The 21253-nt window shown below is 36.7% G+C and overlaps 1 protein-coding gene across 2 annotated transcripts in view; it reads right to left on the reverse strand.

The window, feature by feature from the left end:
* Positions 1–10447: 10447 nt before the first annotated feature.
* CERT1 (ceramide transporter 1) overlaps positions 10448–21253 on the reverse strand; it is a 73567-nt gene continuing 62761 nt past the window's right edge. For both annotated transcript variants that reach the window (XM_087958273.1, XM_087958272.1), the window contains 4 exons: positions 20141–20269; positions 19771–19900; positions 15792–15932; positions 10448–13359 (listed from right to left, as the gene is read on the reverse strand). In XM_087958273.1, the coding sequence (XP_087814399.1) occupies positions 15805–15932; positions 19771–19900; positions 20141–20269 (387 nt within the window). In that variant the 3' untranslated portion in view covers positions 10448–13359; positions 15792–15804. The remainder of the gene's footprint in view (positions 13360–15791; positions 15933–19770; positions 19901–20140; positions 20270–21253) is intronic.

Genomic DNA, 21253 nt, shown 5'->3' on the forward strand with positions numbered 1-21253 from the left:
TTAAAGTTAGCAACATTGAATTTTGATCATGTGAGTTGTTAAGCAGACTGAAGGCATGGCGGGGGTTGGGGGAACCGTCCTTCTGTCTGGTTGTTTTGGCATGCAATGCCCTATAGCATTGTCCTGAGGGAAGAAGTTGAAACAGTTTGTGTCCAGGATGTTAGGAGTCTGTAGATATTTTTACAGCCCTTTTTCTGGCTTGTGCAGTGTACAAGTCTTCAATGGAAGGTTGGTAGCAAATGTTTTTTTCTGCAGTTCTAACTATTCATTGAAATCTGTGTCTGTTTGGTTGCAGTGCCCAAACCAGACAGTTATAGAGGTGCAACTGACAGACTCAATAATTCCTTTTTAGAACTTTATCAGCAGCTCTTTGTGCAGTCTGAGTTGGCGCAGGAAGAACATTCTTTGTTGTGATTTTTTGATCACATTTTTGATGTTAGATGCCCATTTTAAGTCTTGAGGTAGACAACCTATAAACTTGAAAGTCTCTACTGTTGATAAGTCATGTAGTAGTGTGGTAGAATAGGAAGGCTTCTCCTAAAATCTACTGTTTTTTCTACTGTTTTGAGTGTATTCAATTAAAGATTGTTCCAACCCTACCACAAGGCTAATTGTTCAACTTTCCACCTGTAGGCTTGGCTGTTGTCTCGAATGAGACCAAACACTGTTGTATCATCTTCAAACATCAGTATTTGAACAGATGGATCCTTTGAGATGCAGTTGTTGGTATAGAGAGAGAAGAGAAGTGAAGAGAGCACACAGCCCTGGGGGGCCCTCTGCTCCCTTCCAAGCAAGAAATGTCATAGTCCTTGTAAAGGTGAATGCTAATATTCATACCTTCCCGAAAGAGGTATGTTTTGTTTATAGCTTCTGCTCTCTCAAATAAGAGGATTTTTTATTAACTTTTCAAGGTCTAAGTTGAACAGCCCTGACTTTGACTGAAAGAGTAGAGAAATGTAAGCAACAAAGTAGATTAATTATGCAACTTAATGTTAAGAGTAGAAAGTCATTTATCATTTGGGAAGCAGGTTTTATAGCAACCCAACTACTGGATGACTATAGCTGAATCCACACTTTTTTCTACATACATATGAAAAATGAAATGAAATAACACTATTATTCATTTTGATATTATCATAAGCATATCCTGATGGCAATTAGTAATAGATGATTGCATGGATTATTAAAAATCAGAGTTATATATAATTAGAAGAAATTGTATTGAATGGCATCCAATTCCACATAACTACCATATATGCAATGGATGTCTGTCTTCCAAGTTGCTCCTTTTAAATCACTCTGAAGAACTGATTTATTATGGGCAGAATCCTGGAGAATAAGTGGGTGAATCACCTCCTTATGCTTACTAAGCATCTTTTCTATATTATTTATTAATGTATATTTTCCCATAGTCTCACAACTCTTGGCACTTTACACAATATGGAATATCTATCTGTCTATTTATCTCCCTGTGTCTCTCTGTGTATACATACCTACATACATATAAAAAATAGAATTTTTAAAGTAAAAGTAAAAGTTCCCCTCACACATACATGCTAGTCGTTTCTGACTCTAGGGCTCATCTCCGTTTCGAAGCCGAAGACGCTGTCCGAAGATGTCTCTGTGGTCATGTGGCTGGCATGACTAAATGCCGAAGGCACACGGAACACTGTTACCTTCCCACCAAAGTGGTCCCTATTTTTCTACTTGCATTTTTACATGCTTTCGAACTGCTAGGCTGACAGAAGCTGGGACAAGTAACAGGAGCTCACTCCGTTATGTGGTGCTAGAGATTTGAACCTCCGAACTGCCAACCTTTCTGATCAACAAGCTCAGAGTCTTAACCATTGAGCCACCGTGTCTGCCTCATACCTGCTTAATTTTCCATCACATTTTTTAAAATAAGAAATGTGGGAACAGCAACTCTAGACCAAGAAAGATTGCCCAGGGATTAAAAGGGATTGTTAATTCCTAGTGTCCATGAGAAAAGATGAAATGGAAAAAAAAATCTGATTTTGCTTTCTGACATACAATGCAATGTAGAATGGAAGGCCTTCCTTTCAGCTTTCCCCTATCCTGCTTCAAGGAGGCAAGTTGAAACAGCTTCTGTCTGTGTCACCTGTTCAATGATGCTGAACCTCTAAGCATAATCTGAAAAATCTTTCAGGACCAGCTGTAAGGCATCCAGAAAGTATCCATGATATCAATCACTCCGAGATGTTATCTCTCCAAATTATTTATTAGAAACAGATCTGGCATGTCAAAAGCAATTTCCTAAGTGAAAGGTTTTTTGCGTGTTACACAGAATCCACTTTCTCTCCTCCCTTCTCCTCCCACTTGTACACTTCATAAATCACGAGAACCAATTAACTGCAACTGGAAATTCTTAATACGACATACAGAATAACTTTGAACTTTTCAACTCCTCTAACTCTCTAAAAAAAAATGTGGCAGCTGAATTTCAAAGCTGACATTAGCTCCTTGCCAAAACTATGGTCACAAGCCACGGTCATCCCCATCTTCAAAAAGGGAGACCCCAGCCTAGTTGAAAATTACAGACCAATCTCTTTATGCTGCGTCACCTGTAAAGTCATGCAATCAATTATTAACCAATCCATTATCCTCCACTTAGAGACAATCTACTCTCTAATAAACAATTTGGTTTCAGAAAAAAACTATCCTGCAATCTGCAACTCTTACACTGCAAAAACATATGGACTACACAACTCGATCAGGGCAAAGCAATAGATGCAATCTACATAGACTTCTGTAAAGCCTTTGATTCAGTGGTACACGACAAACTACTCCTAAAACTAAAATCTTATGGTATCTCTGGACACCTGCATAACTGGATAGAAGCATTCCTGTCAAATAGACAACAAATGGTCAAAATTGGGAGCGTCCGATCAAATTCTGTACCTGTCAACAGTGGTGTTCCCCCAAGGCAGTGTTCTAGGACCAACACTCTTCATACTCTACATAAATGGACTCTGTGATCATATTAAGAGCAACTGCGTCTTCTTCGCTGACGATGTAAAGCTATTCAACACCACAGACAATACTGCTACCGTTCAAAAAGACCTCGACTATGTATCAGAATGCTGAAACAAATGGCAATTTAAAATCTCAACAAATAAATGCTCTGTCTTACATATTGGCAAAAAATAAATAAATCAGAAAATAAAATACAGGCTGAATAGTCAAGACCTTGTTGATGATCCAAACTCTGTCAAGGACCTTAGAGTACTCATCTCTAATGATCTAAGTGCTAGAGCCCACTGTAACTACATAGCCAAAAAGGTACTAAGAGTTGTTAACCTACCTAATCTTACATAGCTTTTTCTCTGGTAATATTACACTACTAACTAGAGCATACAAAACATTTGCTAGACCAATACCTGAATACAGCTCATCACCCTGGAACCCGCATTATGTATCTGATATTAACACAGTTGAGAAAATCCAGAAATATTTCACAAGAAGAATTCTCCACTCCTCTACTCATTGCAGAATACCTTATGCCACCAGACTTGAAATTCTAGACCTAGAAAACCTAGAACTATGCCGCCTTCGGTCTGATCTAAGTATAGTATATAAAATCATACATTGCAATGTCCTACCTGTCAATGAATACTTCAGCTTCAACTATAACAATACAAGAGCAAACAATAGATACAAACTCAAGGTTAATCGCACCAAACTTGATTGCAGGAAATACGACTTCAGCAACAGAGTGGTCAATGTCTGGAATACTCTACCTGATTCTGTGGTTTCTTCCCAAAATCCCAAAAACTTTAACCTTAGACTTTCTACTATTGACCTCACCCCTTTCCTAAGAGGTCTCTAGGGGGCGTGCATAAGCGCACCAGCGTGCCTACCGTCCCTGTCCTATTGTTTCTTTTATTTTTCTTATATGTATCCATGTATTCATAATTATGTTTTTACTTATACCTATTATCTTGTAAGCAATTGACAAACCAAATAAAATAAAAATAAAATAAAGGAATTTTCCTTTAAACATTGAGATGTTTCTGAAGGAGACTAATTCTGATCAGCATTCACCCGGTGTAGAATAGACTCCCTGACTAATGAGTTGTGAGGCTGAGATATCAGGTTGTGTGTCAAGACTGAAGGCTTTGTGGTTCTATCTGGAAATTTAAATAAGTGCAGTTGCTGTAAACCAGGGGTGTCCAATCTTGGCAACTTTAAGCCTGGCGGACTTCAACTCCCAGAATTCCCCAGCCAGCTTTGCTGGCTGGGGAATTCTGGGAGTTGAAGTCCGCCAGGCTTAAAGTTGCCAAGGTTGGACACCCCTGCTGTAAACTGACCTAGTAGAATTGCTATTTGCAGAGGATGGAATTTAAAAATATTGGAGTCAGACACACAGTCCCTGGCAAAGCTATCAGCTGGAAAAAGCAGAGCTAAACAGTACAAATTACCCGCTATGGATGTCTGAAACGAAAATGCTGCTTTTATAAAGATGAGCTGGAGGAAGTCTATACCCTGATCAGCCTGGGACAAAACAGAGAAGTCAGAACTGTAACTAGCTTTACTTTACTAGAACATGGACAGCTGATTTATATGTGAGAAAACTATCAGAATATGGGATTAGCATTAGAGACTGCAGAAGAGACTAATTTAAACAGTAAACTGTTATGTAAAGTGCATGGCATAAGTCTGCAAAAATCCCGAGAAATGCTGAATATGTGAATATATTGAGAATTGTAGAATTCTTGGAGATAATAATGCAGCTGCTTTACTCTTCTGTTCCTACCTGAACCCCACAGCTCTTGCAGAAATGCCAAAGAGCCAAGAGCAGAATGCATGCTACATCAGGGGTCTCAAACTATTTTTTAAGACAACAGCTGAGTTATATGTATAGGTAGCTTTTTTTTCTTTTCTTTTTCTGGTACCCTCAAGTCAGTTTTTGACTCTGCTGACTCCCTGGACTATTTCCTGCAGTTTTCTTGCCAATTTTTCAGAACTGTATTACCGTTCCATGCTTACTACGGCTGAGAGAGAATGGCTGGTTTAAGATCACCCAGCAGGTTTTATGCCTAAAGCAAGACTACAATCTCCTGGTTTCTAAACTTACACTTATGCCCTGCACATAGTGGCTGATAGTAGTGAGGTGGATGAACGACAGAAATGCATAAGGACAGGCAGGTGTGTGGTTTTGTTTGCTACCTGGAGGTGATGTGGGGGGGTTCCAATTCATGATGATCAGAGGGGGTTTACTTGACTTAGCAGGTTGCAGGAGAAAGGAGTCTTACATATGGAGTGGGGCAACTGGCATGTACTTTTGTCTATGCCAGATGCCCACTCCTAGACCAAGGTAGCCAAATTGTTGGGTGCCTATGTCTCACACAGTTCCTAAAGGCTACCCTGGACTTGCTACAATACCCAGTTTTATACTTTTATCCTAAGTTGAAGCAAAGATGCTATAGAATCTCTCAACTCATTCCAGTTAGGAAGCAGTTAGGAATTGGCTGGAGAAAACAAGTCATATTAAATCTTACCAAGATGGAGCTACTTTTAATCTGTAAACATTGGAGTGTTTATAAATATAATTCAATTTATGGGCCAAACATTGATTCATAAACAGAGTTATACTCCCACTGAAAGAGGTGTTCCATGTTTGGGCTTGCTCCCTCCTGCTTTGAATCAGAGGTGGTATTCAGCAGGTTCTGACCAGTTCTGGAGAACCAGTAGCGGAAATTTAGAGTAGTCCGGAGAACCGGCAACACCTCTGACTGGCCCTGCCCCCATCTATTCTCTGCCTCCCGAGTCCCAGCTGATTGGCTGGGTCTTCTTTTGTTGCCTTGCACAGGAGAACAGAGCTGGAAAGCAGATTAGTTGGGGTGGGGAGGGAATGGGGATTTTACATGTCCACCAAGCCATGCCCACCAAGCCACACTACGCCCACCAAGCCACACCCACAGAACCGGTAGTAAAAATGTTTTTATCCCAGCACAGTTTGAAATACTCTTTTTGCTCAGGGCAAATCAAAGTTTTGAATTATGTCATGTTTAAGTGGGCCTTGGCCTTGAATGATTAGGTGTAGTTATTTTCATTCCATTTTTTTTTTTAAATCTACTTCCTTGCTTTATTGTACCAGACCAGAATCAATATGATTGGAGCAACTTACAAAACAGGGACTTAAAAAAAACCTTTCCTATGAAACATAGGAAATCAATATTTCACCTCAGCCTCTTATCTGTTTTGTTTTATTTTAGTTTTTCTTTTTTTTGGTTAACCACACATCAATATTTGGCATGGTTTTTGAATAGCAATATGAAACCCTTGAACATAATTATCTGAAACTTGTCAGGAATTATCCCCTCAGCAGTAATTTACCTGAAATTTATTTCTGATTCTGCTGAGAAATACCGTAAAAAGGAGGTGAACCGTTCTCTTTACAGGAAAGAGCATAGTTAACATCGATTTAGCTTGTGTTATCCTCTCATACGGTATTTTTTTCAAATATAGCTTTATTTCAGATGAGTGTGAATAGAATGCAGACTAAAAAAAATCAGTTAACGACATCCATGCACAGAGAAAAAAAGCACTGAATTCCAATGTAAGTCAGTGTCCCTCTGAACTGAGAATGGACAGTAAGTAGAAGACCTGGGCTTACCTGGAGAATTCAAGCACAGAGCTACAGTAGCCTATAGTTGAGAGCGCAATGACGTGGTAGAAAGAGAGACCCAACACCTGGCAAAGATGATAAGAAGCATGCTGACACATGCATGCTTCTTTTCATCATCTGCCTCAGCACAGACTGGGGAAAAGCAGTATCAATAGCTCTCTACAGGTAAGTCCTCAACTTACAACCACAACGGAGTCCCAAATTTCTGTTGTTAAGTGAGACATTTGTTGAGTTTTGCCCCATTTTAACTTTCTTGCCACAGTTGTTAAGCGAATCACTGCAATTCATAGGTTAGTAACTTGGTTGTTGAGGTGAATCTGGCTTCCCCATTGACTTTGCTTGTCAAAAGGTTGCAAAAGGGGATGATATGACCTTGGGACACAGCAATGGTTGTAAGTATGAATCAGTTGCCAAACACCTGAATTTTGATCACATGACTATAGGAATGCTGCAACGATTCATAAGTGTGAGAAATGGTCATAAGTCACTTTTTCAGTGCCCTTGTAACTTTTGAACGGTCACTAAATGAATAGTTGTACGTCGAAGACTACTTGTAGAGGAACCCATAGAAAACCTGCCATGTCAATTAGGGCATAAGGCAAAATCTCACATAGGCCTGAGGTTATTTGGCTGCAGAACCTACCCATAAACCCCATGGGAGAAATGCTCAAAGCTAAGTAATAGAGCCACTGTGGAGGGCAATAGTGGGACTTCATGAGACAAGCAAAGCACCCTAAACATGCAAATCACAGACCCTAAACATGCAAAGTAACTATTGTACACTGAAAAGTAGATGAGAGAAGAAATGGAAAGAACCTTCCAGAAAAAGGCAATACCAGTGATGGGATTCAAAAAATTTTACTACTGGTTTTGTGGGGGTGGCTTGGTGGATGCGGCATGGCTTTGTGGGCATGGAATTGTGGGCGTGGCAGGGGAAGAATACTGCAAAATCCCATTCCCTCCCCATCCCATTAACCTGCTTTCCAGTTCTGTTCTCCTGTGCAGGGCAACAAAAGAAGACCCAGCCGATCAGCTGGAACTCGGGAGGCAGATAATAGATGGGGGTGGGGCCAGTCAGAGGTGGTATTTGCCAGTTCTCCAAACTACTCAAAATTTCCACTACTGGTTCTCCAGAACTGGTCAGAACCTGCTGAATACCACCTCTGGGCAACACCAAATATTTCTGTGCACTTTCTGACAAAACATCATGAATATATTCATGCAGATTATCTATACTCATCTTCCTAAATTGTACACCTGTGTACAATGAGAAAGAGAGAAAGAGAGATAGAGAAAAATTCACATGTAAAAAGTTGTCGGCAGGGTTGTGTTTGCTGCAGATCTCTTGCAACAAAACATCCAATGGCACTCTCTCTGCACCATTTAACCTTACACTGAACCACTGTCTGTAGTTTTTTTTAAAACCATAAGGAGGTTTTCATCATCATAGCTCAAGCGCTGCTCGGCAGTAACCATGGAAGAGTCACACCAGAAGCTGAAGAACCAATCAGCTGCTCTTCATTGCATCACACCAGCTCAGACAGATACTCCTCTGCTTTATGGGACTGTCTCTGGGTTTGAAACAGGATACAATGCAGTTCTGCTGCTTATTCTCTCTGGCTGTGAGCTTCAATAGGGGTAATAAGACAGATTATTCTCAAAGCAGTCCTGAAACTTAACTGTTGCTCTACTGTTAAGGAGAACAAATGTAAAAGCATCTCACATTAATTTAGTACCATAGAATTGGATAGAAGTCCCCTGAGTTGAACAGAAATTACTTGCAGGTACATGCATATAGGAACATGACCTGTGTACTTTGCAGGCATTCTTCTGTTACTATGATGTGACACAAAGTGGAAAACTCAATAGACTTTCAAATGCTTAAAATAAAAGTGTGTCTGAATGGCTATTCATTAGGGCTGTGCAATAAGAGGACTTTGAACTGCATGCAAGCACATTTGTGGCATCTATTTGTAACCTGAAATCAACCACAACTTTTCCTAGTTCTGTGCTGGGGCTGCCAAGGACAGGCATTAAATTATCGGAAAAGACTTTATTAAGGAGTTGCTGACACTTGCTACATATAAGCACCCCGTGTATTCTACATCAGGGGTCGCCAACCGGTGGGCCGCAGCCCACTGGTGGTCCATGAGAAAATTTTGGTGGTCTGCAAAGAAATGTCACCCCCAGAACACCCCCCAAAGCAATTAATCCAGGCTGCACAGGAACACATGGCTGCGCCGCACACATGGCCCGCAGGAACCCTCCCCGCCCACTCACTTCTTACCTGGCAAACTTGCCTGCTAAGTTGCTATTTTTCCTTCCCCCCCAACCATCAGCTGTTCTACTGTGCTGGGAGATTTATCTAGAAAGCAGGAAACCATTGGATGTCTTTGCTTTCTAGCTAATCTTTAGATCTTCAGCTGTGCTTTTAAGCAGAGCCAAACCTTCCTTAGGACTGAAGCATCTATTATTCAGTGCAGACTCAGGTAGCCGATGGCAGATAGATCTCTTAATGAATCTGTGTTTCTGTGAGCAACTCAATCTGCCTGCCTGTTTTGCCTGATTTTGGGTAAAAGTGGCCTTTTTTTATAAAAAAATCAATATTTACACACATGGTGTGTTGTGAGTTAATTTTGTGAGTTTGCTTGCAAGCAAATTTTATAAGAGAGAGAGGGAAAGAGGTTAGATCAGATCTCTCTCTCTCTGTCCCACCAACATCAGCAAGCTACCATCAGTCAAAATTCGTATTAGTGGTCCCCGGGATTTAAAATTATGAATTTGGTGGTCCCTGAGGTCCAAAAGGTTGGCGACCCCTGCTCTACATCACATTGATAATAATAAATAATAAAAATAAAATAATAAAAATAATAAATAAAAATAAGCACAGCCTTATTGTTCACAACCCAACAACTTAAGCTGTTAACATTGTACACTGAAAAAATCAAGAAGAAATGAAAAGAACATTTCAGAAGAAGGCAACACCAATCATTTCTGTACGCTTGTTGACAAAACCACACAAATGTATTAATGCGGGAGTCAAGTTGGAATCCAAGGAATCTTTACCTTAATATCAGAACATTCATCTATAGAATAACCTGAAATGTAACTCTCTGCATGTGCCTGACCTGAGTATGATAGCATCATGAAGTTCAGAAAGGGGAATGATGCTTCCCGCATGTTCATGAAATAATGGCTCTTGCCTTTGTCTTTACAATATGTCTCTATATTTCCATTCTATTATCTAACCTGTATGAGATGCTGGAATAACCCTGGACTCAATTTCTCACTCACATCCTTCTCACCATTGATATATTGTGATTCATTCAGTCTTTGTGTATTTGTATGAAAAAAAAGACCATTGTTGGTGCTAATTAGATAACATGTGAATTCAAATAGTCAAGCCAAAATACTAGTCAAATCATATAAATTTTTGTTATTCTACTATATATAAACTCTTGAATCATATTTGTTTCTGTAGAGAAGGACGACACATGTGGCCCTTAATATTTTTTATGGCTTACAAAGCCTCCTATGATAAAGTATTAGGTGGGGGGTGGAATAAAACACTCTAGAAACAAATCTTAAACCCACCCAACTTCACTCATGGTCTCAGTCGTTACTAATGCCTTTCACTCATTAGGTGCAGAGCCCAGCCACCAAAATTTTTGGTGACTTCTGACAGACACACATACAAGTAATAGCATTTTTGCAACTACATTGTATTAGTAGTTTCTTTCTTAGAACAAAATAATGTAAAGCTAGTCTTGAGTATTAAAAATAAATACAAAATAGAAATGAGTTTGTAATATATTTTAATACTTTTCACTTTTAAATACTGGTTTTCAAATCTGTGATTGTAATATGGAAGAGGCAACTCCATTTAATCATTTATTTTTAATGTTAACAGGATCATAAAGCTATCATAGAAGAGCAGTCACATTTTACACGCTCGGGACATTCTAGAAACCGATTCATAATTTGAGCATGTCATTGAACATGGTAACTCAAATACAGCTTCATTTATATAATGAATAGTTGACAAAAAGATTTTGTGAAAAATTGACTTAACCATTTGATTAATGAGAACCAGAATAACTTCTTACAAGTCAGCTCAACTCAAACAAGATAAGAGAAATTTCTTTCAAGATGACCAAGCATTCCATCTCTAACTCCTTCAAGGATTTTTTACATTTAGTCCAATTGCAAAATATAATAATGATAAAGATTTAAAAAAAACAGATAGGTGTCAGTATATTGTTCCTTCCCAGCTAAAAAGGAAAGTCCACCATTTGATAGGATTCTAATATTAATGTTGGTTCTGGTGGCCATTCAGTCTTTGGAACAATAAGCTAGAGAGATACAGTAAAGCCACCTACATCCACGGAATTTAACTATAGAGTTTCGTTCATAAAAAAATGGTAAGGACTATTATTTGCTCATTGGTTATTATAGCAAAAGATGCCATTTGTGAAGTCTCGGGTGGATGGATGCGCTAGATGAAAAGAGCCAATAATCAATTGGAAACTAAAAATAAAAATATGTTCCAGCAAAAAATATTAAGAACTGCTAGGCAAGCACTGACCACAGTTATTTGATTATACATCCTAAGAAATTTCAAGACAGATTGGGCCGGGCTAGCTGTAATGAGGAGACACCACTTGTCTAAAAGAAAAGCTTAGTTTACAAATAGTATCTTTTAGTGTAATTCTTATTTACAGATTCGCAAAATACATCACATTTAGTGCAAATGCAACTAATGACATTAAGATTTATAAACTACTTTGTAAACTTTCCATCTCTTTCTAAAATAAAGCTATCCAATTAAATAATAGTTATCTGCATATGTCCCATGATCATAATCAGGAATGGCAAACTGTTGGTTTCATTTTCAGGGTCTGTATTATTTTGATATTGAAGTTCCCATCAGTGGCTATCGTGAACAAATAATTTTTTCCAGTTGATTGCAAAAATATTAAACTTATCTGAGGTATAAGAAATGGTATACAAAATGCTTTACTGGTGAGATAGTAAACAGATCAAATTCATAATCTTTACTTTTTGCCTTGTCAGCATTACCCTATAGGCACTTTTCTACATTTTAAATCATGATCAGAATTATTCTGTAGTAAGGCATTTTCCATGCACATTATTTAGAGAAAGGCAAATAAAGGATGCTAAAAAGCATGAATTCTGTATACATGTACACAAAACCTTAAGAGTGTGCCTGTTTTAGTGTACCAAAGACACATCAGCTTATCCCCAAATTAATTTGCTTCCAACCTTTTATGATTTTCATCAGCTGAATCTTCATTAAAAAGTATTATATTTGTTTTCAGGCATCAGCTTCTCTATATGAAATAAAGACTTTCTGCTTTGTTTTCAAAAATATATCCAATCTTGTCTCTCTCTTTATATATATATATACACACACAAGCTGACAGCTAAAAAGATTATCTGGCTAATCTCAATTTAAAAGTACAACTCAAGGCATTTCCTCAAAAGGACCACCAGTCTTTTCACACAGTTCACCCTTTGTATATTGTATTTCATGCTATTAAAGACAGTCGGATCCTTGATAGTTAACTTCTCATAGCAACTAAGGGGAACTCTCTTTAGATTTTAGTTGTTTTCATATCTGACATAGGGCAAAAGTTATGTGTATGGCAAGTATTTTTATAGATGAATCTCATAGCATAGCTTTACTCAACGGGAAACAAAGTGTAGGACTAAACAACATCTTTTTTTTTCCAAGACTGGGAATGTTATCTTCAGCAATCCAATTTAACTCAATAAATATTACACAGTGTTAAAGTTCCAATTGCTAGAAAGCAGCCCATATTCACACAATTTGAGCAAGATACAGCAGTAGCTGTTTTCTGGCAGTCAGGTCTTCTTATATAGCATCTAGTAATAACTTTAGATACTACCAAAAGATAATATCTTTTTGGGATCATGTTCTGGAATTAAATTTCTATAGCACATATTACGGAACTAAAATTAAAAATAGAAATATAAGATATCTGAAAAAAATAATAATAAAGCTTTTCACGCCTGCTCCATCAGACCCCAGAAGTCCTTCATAGGAGCTAGACTATAGAAAAGGCAAGTCATAAAGATCCTGACAGCCCTCATATTTTAAGAGAAGTTTTACATAATATGATTTCTCATAGAAACTCAGCAGCAATGAACTATGATTATACAAAGCATACACAAATTCCCTCTGAAAGGACACAGAATTTACTGAAAACCTGATGGGAAAAAAAGTTATAACATAATGTTTTTGTGTACATAAAGCACATATGGTATGCTAGATGTGTATTCGTCTTTTGTGCTGTTTAGACGTACACAAAAACAAGAACTGTGCAAGTGTCTTATGAAGTCCCACAGTAAACGAAATCTTAAATTATTCAAAAGTTAAAGCAATGAACCAAGTTGGTGACCCAAAATTGTAGTATTCTCCTCTAGAGCAAGCAAACAGAGCCATATACATGTATCAACACATGTATTTTTATAATTACACATCAACTCAGCAAAGTGAACTAGCAGAAGACAGTGAAAGTTCAAGTTCATGGCATTGCAGTATTCTTCAGTTGTGTACAGAATGCAGGACTTGGCCCATAAGACTGTAGATCCTACGTTCCAGCTTGGAGCCTTCATTTTGGGTTCATTTCTCCAAATGGAATGTTCACACAGTCTTGTTCCAATCACTTAATGGAGGGAGAAAGAGGAAAATAGATGAAGCCTCTTACTTGTGTCCAGGACCACTAAAAGCTGGAATGAGGCCAATGTCTGCTGCCTCTACCCTTGGCAAGCAGAAAAGCAAAGGTACAAAAACCCATAGACTGGTTTAAGTGTGTTTCTCTAGTTGAACAAAGCCAGCTGTTGAATTGGGTGCATTCATGGCTAAGCACAATTTACACCTATTGTCTTATCTGAACATCACACCTAATTTATTTTCAGGTATTCTATTTATGATGTCACAAAATCAGCAAAATTAAGATGATTTTGATGATTTTTTGATAGTTAGTTTTCTGGGTTTGGGGAGTATCAAGTCCTCCCTAAGTATTGATCAGGTGTTCTGCAGACTTTTTCAACCTACATCCCATTGAAGCTTCCTGTGTGCAATGTTTCAGAAGTGGCAGTTTGTTTCAGATCTGAATTCAGGAGCAATGATTGGTGATTGGAAGCTTAAATGGTTGCTGGGAATGAATCGCTATCTTGTCTGCTTGGTTTATATGGCCTGGATCAGGCACCTGACAAGGTGAAAGACTGTATCCAGCTACACTGATCTGTTGGTAGCCTATTTATTTAATATGAATTATTCCTTCTCTGAACTTCGTATAATGTTTTTCAGTCAGGAAGGATGTTTATAAGTTTACAGGTAATCCTCATTTGCCAACTTCAATAGGGGCTGGCTATTCCATTACTAAGTGATGCAGTTGTTAAGTGCAATATCATGTAACTGTACCGATTTATGTCAGTTCTGGCTGCAGTTGTTAAGCAGGTCATCATGTGGCATTAAATGCGACATCACATGACTGTGACTTGCAACTTCCTGCTAATTCTTGTCCTTGATCTTACTTGTTGGCAGCTGGCTGTGCAAGTCGCAAATGACAATAACCTGATTGCAGGATGCTATAACCATTGTAAATGCAAGGTGGGTGCAATTTCCAGGGAGGTATGGCAAACTGAAGACAGCTTTGTGAAAGCAGAACTGAAAACCACGGTAAAGTCCCAGTATCCAGTGAGTATATTGGTTCCTTAGATCCTCTCCAGATAAGGTGATGATCATTCACATATGTTAATATTGGGACTTACAAAATGACATCAAATGTTATAATATTGGGAATATTAAAAATAGTTGGAAAAATGGTGGCAGACATTAATAATTATAGTATCAACACTGTCAGTAACAATCTCTGCTTGTGTGAATAAACTGTCAAAAAGATGTTAATGAAAAAATGAAGATGATAATGAATGACAGATCAACAAATTCTATGTGACAAGACAGAGAAACGGTGGAACTACAAATGCCTAGATTTGGAAAAGGCCTTAACTGGATACCCAAAAGAAATTGGCCAAAGTTTTTAAAAATTAAAAGAGAAATATTGATGATAAAACAAGAGAATGATTTGGAAATTATTTTCTTATTGCATGTACAAAAGAGGCTTGCTAAAACCTTCATGAAATCTGTGCAATGAGAAGGAAATGTGAGCTCAAATTCTATGATCATATTTCATTGAAGATTAAGACAGAAGTAAAAAGAAAGAATATAAAGTTGTTTGATTTGATCAAGGTTAAAATAAGAGTTTTTTAAAAAAAATTCCTGCTAAGTTCTGGCAATCCTTTGAGGACTTTTTGCTAATACCATGACTGAAATTTTAATGGATTTGCTTATAGATAAGACATGGGACATAGGATGAAGAGGTCTGTTTGCAACCTTATATGGGGTGAAGAGACACTAAATTTGGTTATACTTCTTGTGATGAAGGTTGGAAGTTAACTCTTTATATATTTTTCTTTTTCCTTTCCCCCCCTTTTTTTCCTTTCCTAAACTTTTTATTTTGTTTTCATATTCTATTCTCTTTCTCTAAATTTATTGTATTAGTTTTAATAGCCATCACAATTCTAAACAAACATTATGGGTTTTACAAAGTAAATGCAAGCCACTTGTCAAGTGCCTGATCACATGAATGCGGAGACACTGCAATGGCTGCAACTTCAAGAACCAGTCGTAAGTCCTATTTTTCAGCAATGTTGCAATTTCAAATGGTCACTGAACAAGTGATTGGTAAGTGTGGGCTACCTGTATAACAGCTGGTTGTTTGGTTTGCAGCCTGCAAGATCTCTAATTAGAGATAAAGAGCAAGGGAGAGAGGATTCTGTGAAATTAAGGAGCCTAGAAGGTGCTGAGGAAGTTTTCAGAACATTTTGGTATGACGAATGTAATCCCAAAATTATAATCATGACTGTAACCTCTTATTTCTTCCAATTGTAAATTTGTCTTGTCTCCCATACACCCATATTTTTTAAAACTAATTTTAAGAAACATTTCAAATATTTCAGCATATCTGAAGTGACTATATAATTAATGATGAAATAATTATATATTGCAAAAAACCCAAGGGATTATACATACCTATTAGATAATACTAGAACAAAATAGACTTCCCGGCTGTTTTTTCTTGTACATATGATGTAAATCGTTTCAAGAATTTGGGATACTCTCGTTTTGCTACTGCCCGCAGTACAGAAGCTGGTGCCCAGCCTCCAGGGTTGACTACAAAGAAAGATGAGATTTTAAGTGGTTAATATAATTTCATTTTTTTAAAATAAAGTTTTATTTGGGTTTTCACACATACAAAATACAAGGAAAACATCTTTTTTGAAAATAGCATGGTCCCGGGTTGAACTTCTTTATACAGACACAAAACTCAGTTTCATGCTCCTTTTTGTGTTCTATTCCATATCTTATACCATTCTACATTTTCTATATAGTTTTTCCCCTCTTTTAATTTTCTCAATTTTATTTTGATTATCTCATCTCAATTCAAATCATTATATTTATACTTTTGTCTGTTCTGTTTCAATTTCATATTATCTTTTCTCATTAAACAAATTTTCTCCTGTAGTTACTAATTGGAGTATGACACCTTTATATCTTTTAATTACATCCATTCAACTCTTATTTAAACTTCAATATATACCTTAAGTTTGTGACCTTCAATATAATACATAATACATAACTTCCAATCGAATTCTGCTTGGTACATTCTTATAATACATGCTATATTCTTTTTTTTAAAAAAAGAAAGATTGTAAATATATGTAATTATAAACCCTCATTCCATTCCAGTTCAGTTCTATCATTAATAATCATTAAAATCTTAACATCTTTAACACTTCTTTTCAATTAAACATCATACTTCCTTAAAAACACATATAATCTGCATAATTAATTTTTCCCTTATTTTTCTACACGTTTTATAAATCATTAAATATACCTTTTGTTATATTTATTTATTGACAAGCATTCCACTGAATTATGATAGCTATTTTATGAAACATTTTAATCATACATTGTTTCATATTTTCTAAAATTATTTCTGCTTCTAATATAACCAGACTATCTTATGTACCTTTGCAGAATCCCTTTTTCCATTAAGTTTTCACCCATTATCTCTAAATAGGCCCTGTTTCTCTATATTTTGCTTCTGTCCTTTATAACCTCTTTTCCTTTCTTTCTTCCCTCTCATCTTCTCCCTCCTTGTCTCTCTACTTCTAATTCTCTCTTCTGCATTTCCCTCTTCTGTTGCTTTCTGATTTTATACTTATTTTTCACTCTATTTTTTTTTTGGAGTTGTTTTTCCCAATCTTAAACTTTCCATTCTCTTTCCCCCCTTTCCTTCCCCCCCCCCCCATCTAAGATTACTTGTTCATTAAGGATGGCTTCTTCTTTGTCGCAATCTTCTTGTTCTGCAGGCATTTCTTGTTGTTTCTCCTAACCCTATGACTGAGTGAACCAACTTCCCTCAGGACTGAGTAACAATAAATCACAAATGTAACTTCTGACAAAGTGTTCAAGCAGTAAAGAAGTTTCTTCATCAAAGCTCACTTACTCCTTGTAATTAAATCAGGTTGTTCTTCATATATCATACAGTATATCTTTGAATGGCCTTAATTCTAATTGTTAGGTCTCCAAAAGAGAAACAGTAATTTCTCTGGGACAGTTTCTTCCCTGCCACCAGTAAAAAGATTTCTGTTTGAGTGGTTTCCAAGCTTGCCTGGCATTATCCAAATCTTACTCTTAAGCAAACTATTATACCTCACATATTACTTAAAATGAAATAATTTCTTGCTATTCTTTTCATGATGGAGAGGTAACCCCTTTGCTCAGCTCAGCTGCTTTTGATCTACACAGTCTTTCAAATAATAAAACCTGTTGTTAATAACATTATCTTATCTCCCCATTTGTCCTTGACTAAGCCAGGCCATGGGAATAAGATAGACATGCAGAATGAGGCAAAGTCTAATAGGAACAAGCAGTACGTATAGGGACCTTTGGAGCCCTGCCCAAGGTCCAACAGTGATTTTTTTTACAAAGGCTAAATAGCCTTAAGATAACTGTATTGGGTACTATTGCTACCACAGAGTCACTTATTGAACTCAGTAAATAAATGTGAGTTTGTTGCAAAATACCTGAAATATAGTCACATGCCTGTGGGAGGATCACACAATGTTTTATAACAGCCAAAAATCTTTGGGGCCATAGAGCATAATTTCCAAGGCATTTGAAATTTTGACTGCTCATTAAATAATCAGTTTTAAGGACTACCTATATAATTCCAGCCATGTTGTAGTTTTAGGATTGGCCTTACACAACTTTTAGTCACATTAGTGTTGTAATTCTGCATAGATTTTTGAAGTTGTTATAATTTTATTTACTTTGAGAACTTTCTTGCTTTATGATTTATTTCATACTTTATGCCTGTAATATAACTATTCACTTATATTTATTGTGTATATTGTAAACTTTTGGTGCTACCTCAGAAGGAAATTGTTTACCCAGAAGTCTGATTAAATCTCTGGTGGTGAGCAACTTATTATTGATATTGCATATTATGATACTTTAAGCTTTGAGAGGGGATAATTTAAAAATATAGTACTTTCAAAAGAATTTTAATCTAAATGTTTTATTTAAACTATATAGTATCTTAACTATAGATCACTTTCAATTTATTTTAAATAGCTTCAAATGAATTTAAAAATGCTTGGGAGAATCTTTCTTGGAAGCACAGTTACAGATTTTACAGACAAACAAAAGAGCAGACAAATAAATAAATAAACATGTTCATGTGAAGTGGGTAAATCACTTTTTCCTATGATAATTTGCTGATATGTGGGAAAATTTAATCAGCAATACCACCGATAACAAAAAGCCAGCGCTGACAGTGAGCCATGGTTACATCATCATATATTTTTCCCTAATTGCACTAATCATTAAAAAAACTGAAATACTAGTTGGAAGCTATATTTACTCAAGACTATGAATGCTGATTATGTTGCCAACTAACTGCTACCTAGTCCTGATCCTGAGAAATGTAAACTTTGGCAATGTATTTAAAAGCATGTGGGATAGGAAAATAAACTGTTGGGTTTAAATTGCTTTGAGTATAAGGCGGAATTGCATTTTCATGGTGATATTTGACTAGGTTTAGCAGAGATTGCAGATTAAACTTCCAATTAAAAAATGCTTGTCACAGACAATTTTGAAATCCTAAAATTTTAGTTATGTAGAAGTATTATTAAAAGCAATAAAATCAGCCCTCACTTTAATATTACAGGAATAGGAAATTAAATTAGAACCCCATATAGCATTTACAGATCTATCTAAATAAAATTGTGGGAGTCATCTCACAATCCATCTACAATTATTACTACATACTCAAAACTTTAAGAGTTTGAATCCACAAAACAATGTACACAGAATACATGCCCAATGGGCAGATTTCACAGTGAGTTTTCCATTTAATATGTGGGCAGAAGGAGATCCAGATTTGATCTTATGTAACAATACACAGCCTCTAAAAAATGGGATATAACCTCCTAAAGCTGTGATTGTGGGCTTCAAATCTGTCCAAAATGATTTTCAAATTGCAATTTTGAATGTACTAGAAGAGGGAAATGATTATATACAATGAAGACAACTCACATTAATATTTCTATTTTTTATTAAATGTAAATGAAATCAAATTTAGTTTTAGTTTATCCTGACACCTTACACATGCTCCTGAATATGGAAAAAGATGAACCTTCCTGTCCTATTATCTTCATTCTATCTCTATCATTTTAAAAGAAGCCAAAAACAATTTAATTTTTGAGTATTTGGTTTTAATTGTAGTTTTAACAGTAAACAATGTCAGAACAGAATTAATTATTCCAGTATCTTTAGAAAAAGTACAGTATGTGAATTATATGCATGATACCTACAATTTTATTACATGTACATAGGCCTTTTGCCTTATTATTTGTATGGTTGTTTATCTGTAAATCAGAAAAAAATCTTTTTACACTAATACAACTACATACGCATTTCAAGAAAGTAGTTCATGCCTTACCATTTGCTACATATGTAATCTTGCATAGGATGTTGTCTCTGCTTATTTTCTTGTTTCCTTCTGGAGGGCTTACCAACGTCTGGCAAATCATAGCAATATTTATTTTGGCACGAACACATCGATTGGTTGTCTGTCGAGAAATGCAAACATTCACATTGTTCCTGATTAAATGCTGACTGTAAAGAAATACGATGGCATAAACTGCTGTTTCCTTTTTTTTCCATTCGAAAAAAACTCATTAAGTTAAATATCCTGAATCTTTTCCATTCTTTTCTTTTAAATTATCCTTGACCTAGGGTTCACAAACACTGCAATTAAGAAAGGAATTGTACAATAATAAATACTTTCAGAAACTACAAGTTTTACTTACAGGAACACTATCATGTTCCACAGAGAAGTTGCAGACAATCCATGTTTCAGTGTCGTTTTCATTTAAAGCTGGTATTTTTCTAATAGCAGATAAATACAGCACATCACGTTGAGAAGCAGGCCATACTCGCTAGAAGGAAAGCATTTTTGTTTTAAAAAAAAGACTTCTGCAGTAATCCTAATAGAAAACAGAAATAAATCAAAATTTGAGGATACTGATTGTTACCAGAGGTGGTATTCAGCAGGTTCTGACCAGTTCTGGAGAACCACTAGCAGAAATTTTGAGTAGTTCAAAGAACCGGCAAATACCACCTCTAACTGGCCCCGCCCCCATCTATTCTCTGCCTCCTGAGTCCCAACTCATCCATCCAGAGCTGGAAAGGTTTGTGGAGTGGGGAGAGAATCTGATATCTGGAGGCCAATGAGCCACATGTTGAAGACCAGATGGCTGGGACTTCCGGTTTGAGCTTCTTCGGTGACAGACCGAATCCTCGTCTCTCCGAGGCTTCGATCCGTGCTCGCCGCTGGAGCGCCCCGAGCTGGCTGGTTTGGGGGCTAAGCCACCCCGTAGAGGTGGTGAAGAGGGGGGAGACTGCCAGCAGGGTTGAGGAAAATCTCAACAAGACTTCCAAAAGATACATTCTAACTGAAATATCGCAACAAAAACCCCAGGAAGAGAAAGTCAAAAAAGAAATAAGAAGATATAACTCGGGACTATCTGGATTACTTGATGATTTCTGGATTCTTGGTTATTGTTTTGAATGACTAAAATCAATCGGGTGGTTGTTTAAAACTGTTTAAAATGGCTCCACTTTTAGAACTGAAAATGGAACTTCAAAAGTACAAAGAAGATGCACAAGAAGGGAGGGGTTCTTTTGGCTTCGTATTTCAGTTTTTAGAAATTGAGATTTGGAATTATGAGAAACAACAAGAAATGCCTGCAGAAGAAGAAGATTGCAACAAAGAAGAAGCCATCCTTAATGAACAAATAACCTTAGATGGGGGGAAAAAGGAAAGGGGCGAAAGAGAATGAAAAGTTTAAGATTGGGAAAAACAACTCAAAAAAAAAAAGAGTGAAAAATAAGTATAAAATCAGAAAGCAACAGAAGAGGGA

The sequence above is a fragment of the Notechis scutatus genome, chromosome 2 (assembly GCF_049901735.1).
Source record: "Notechis scutatus isolate UNSWTSFEM ecotype Mainland chromosome 2, rNotScu1.2, whole genome shotgun sequence".
Classification (NCBI taxonomy): Eukaryota; Metazoa; Chordata; class Lepidosauria; order Squamata; family Elapidae; genus Notechis; species Notechis scutatus.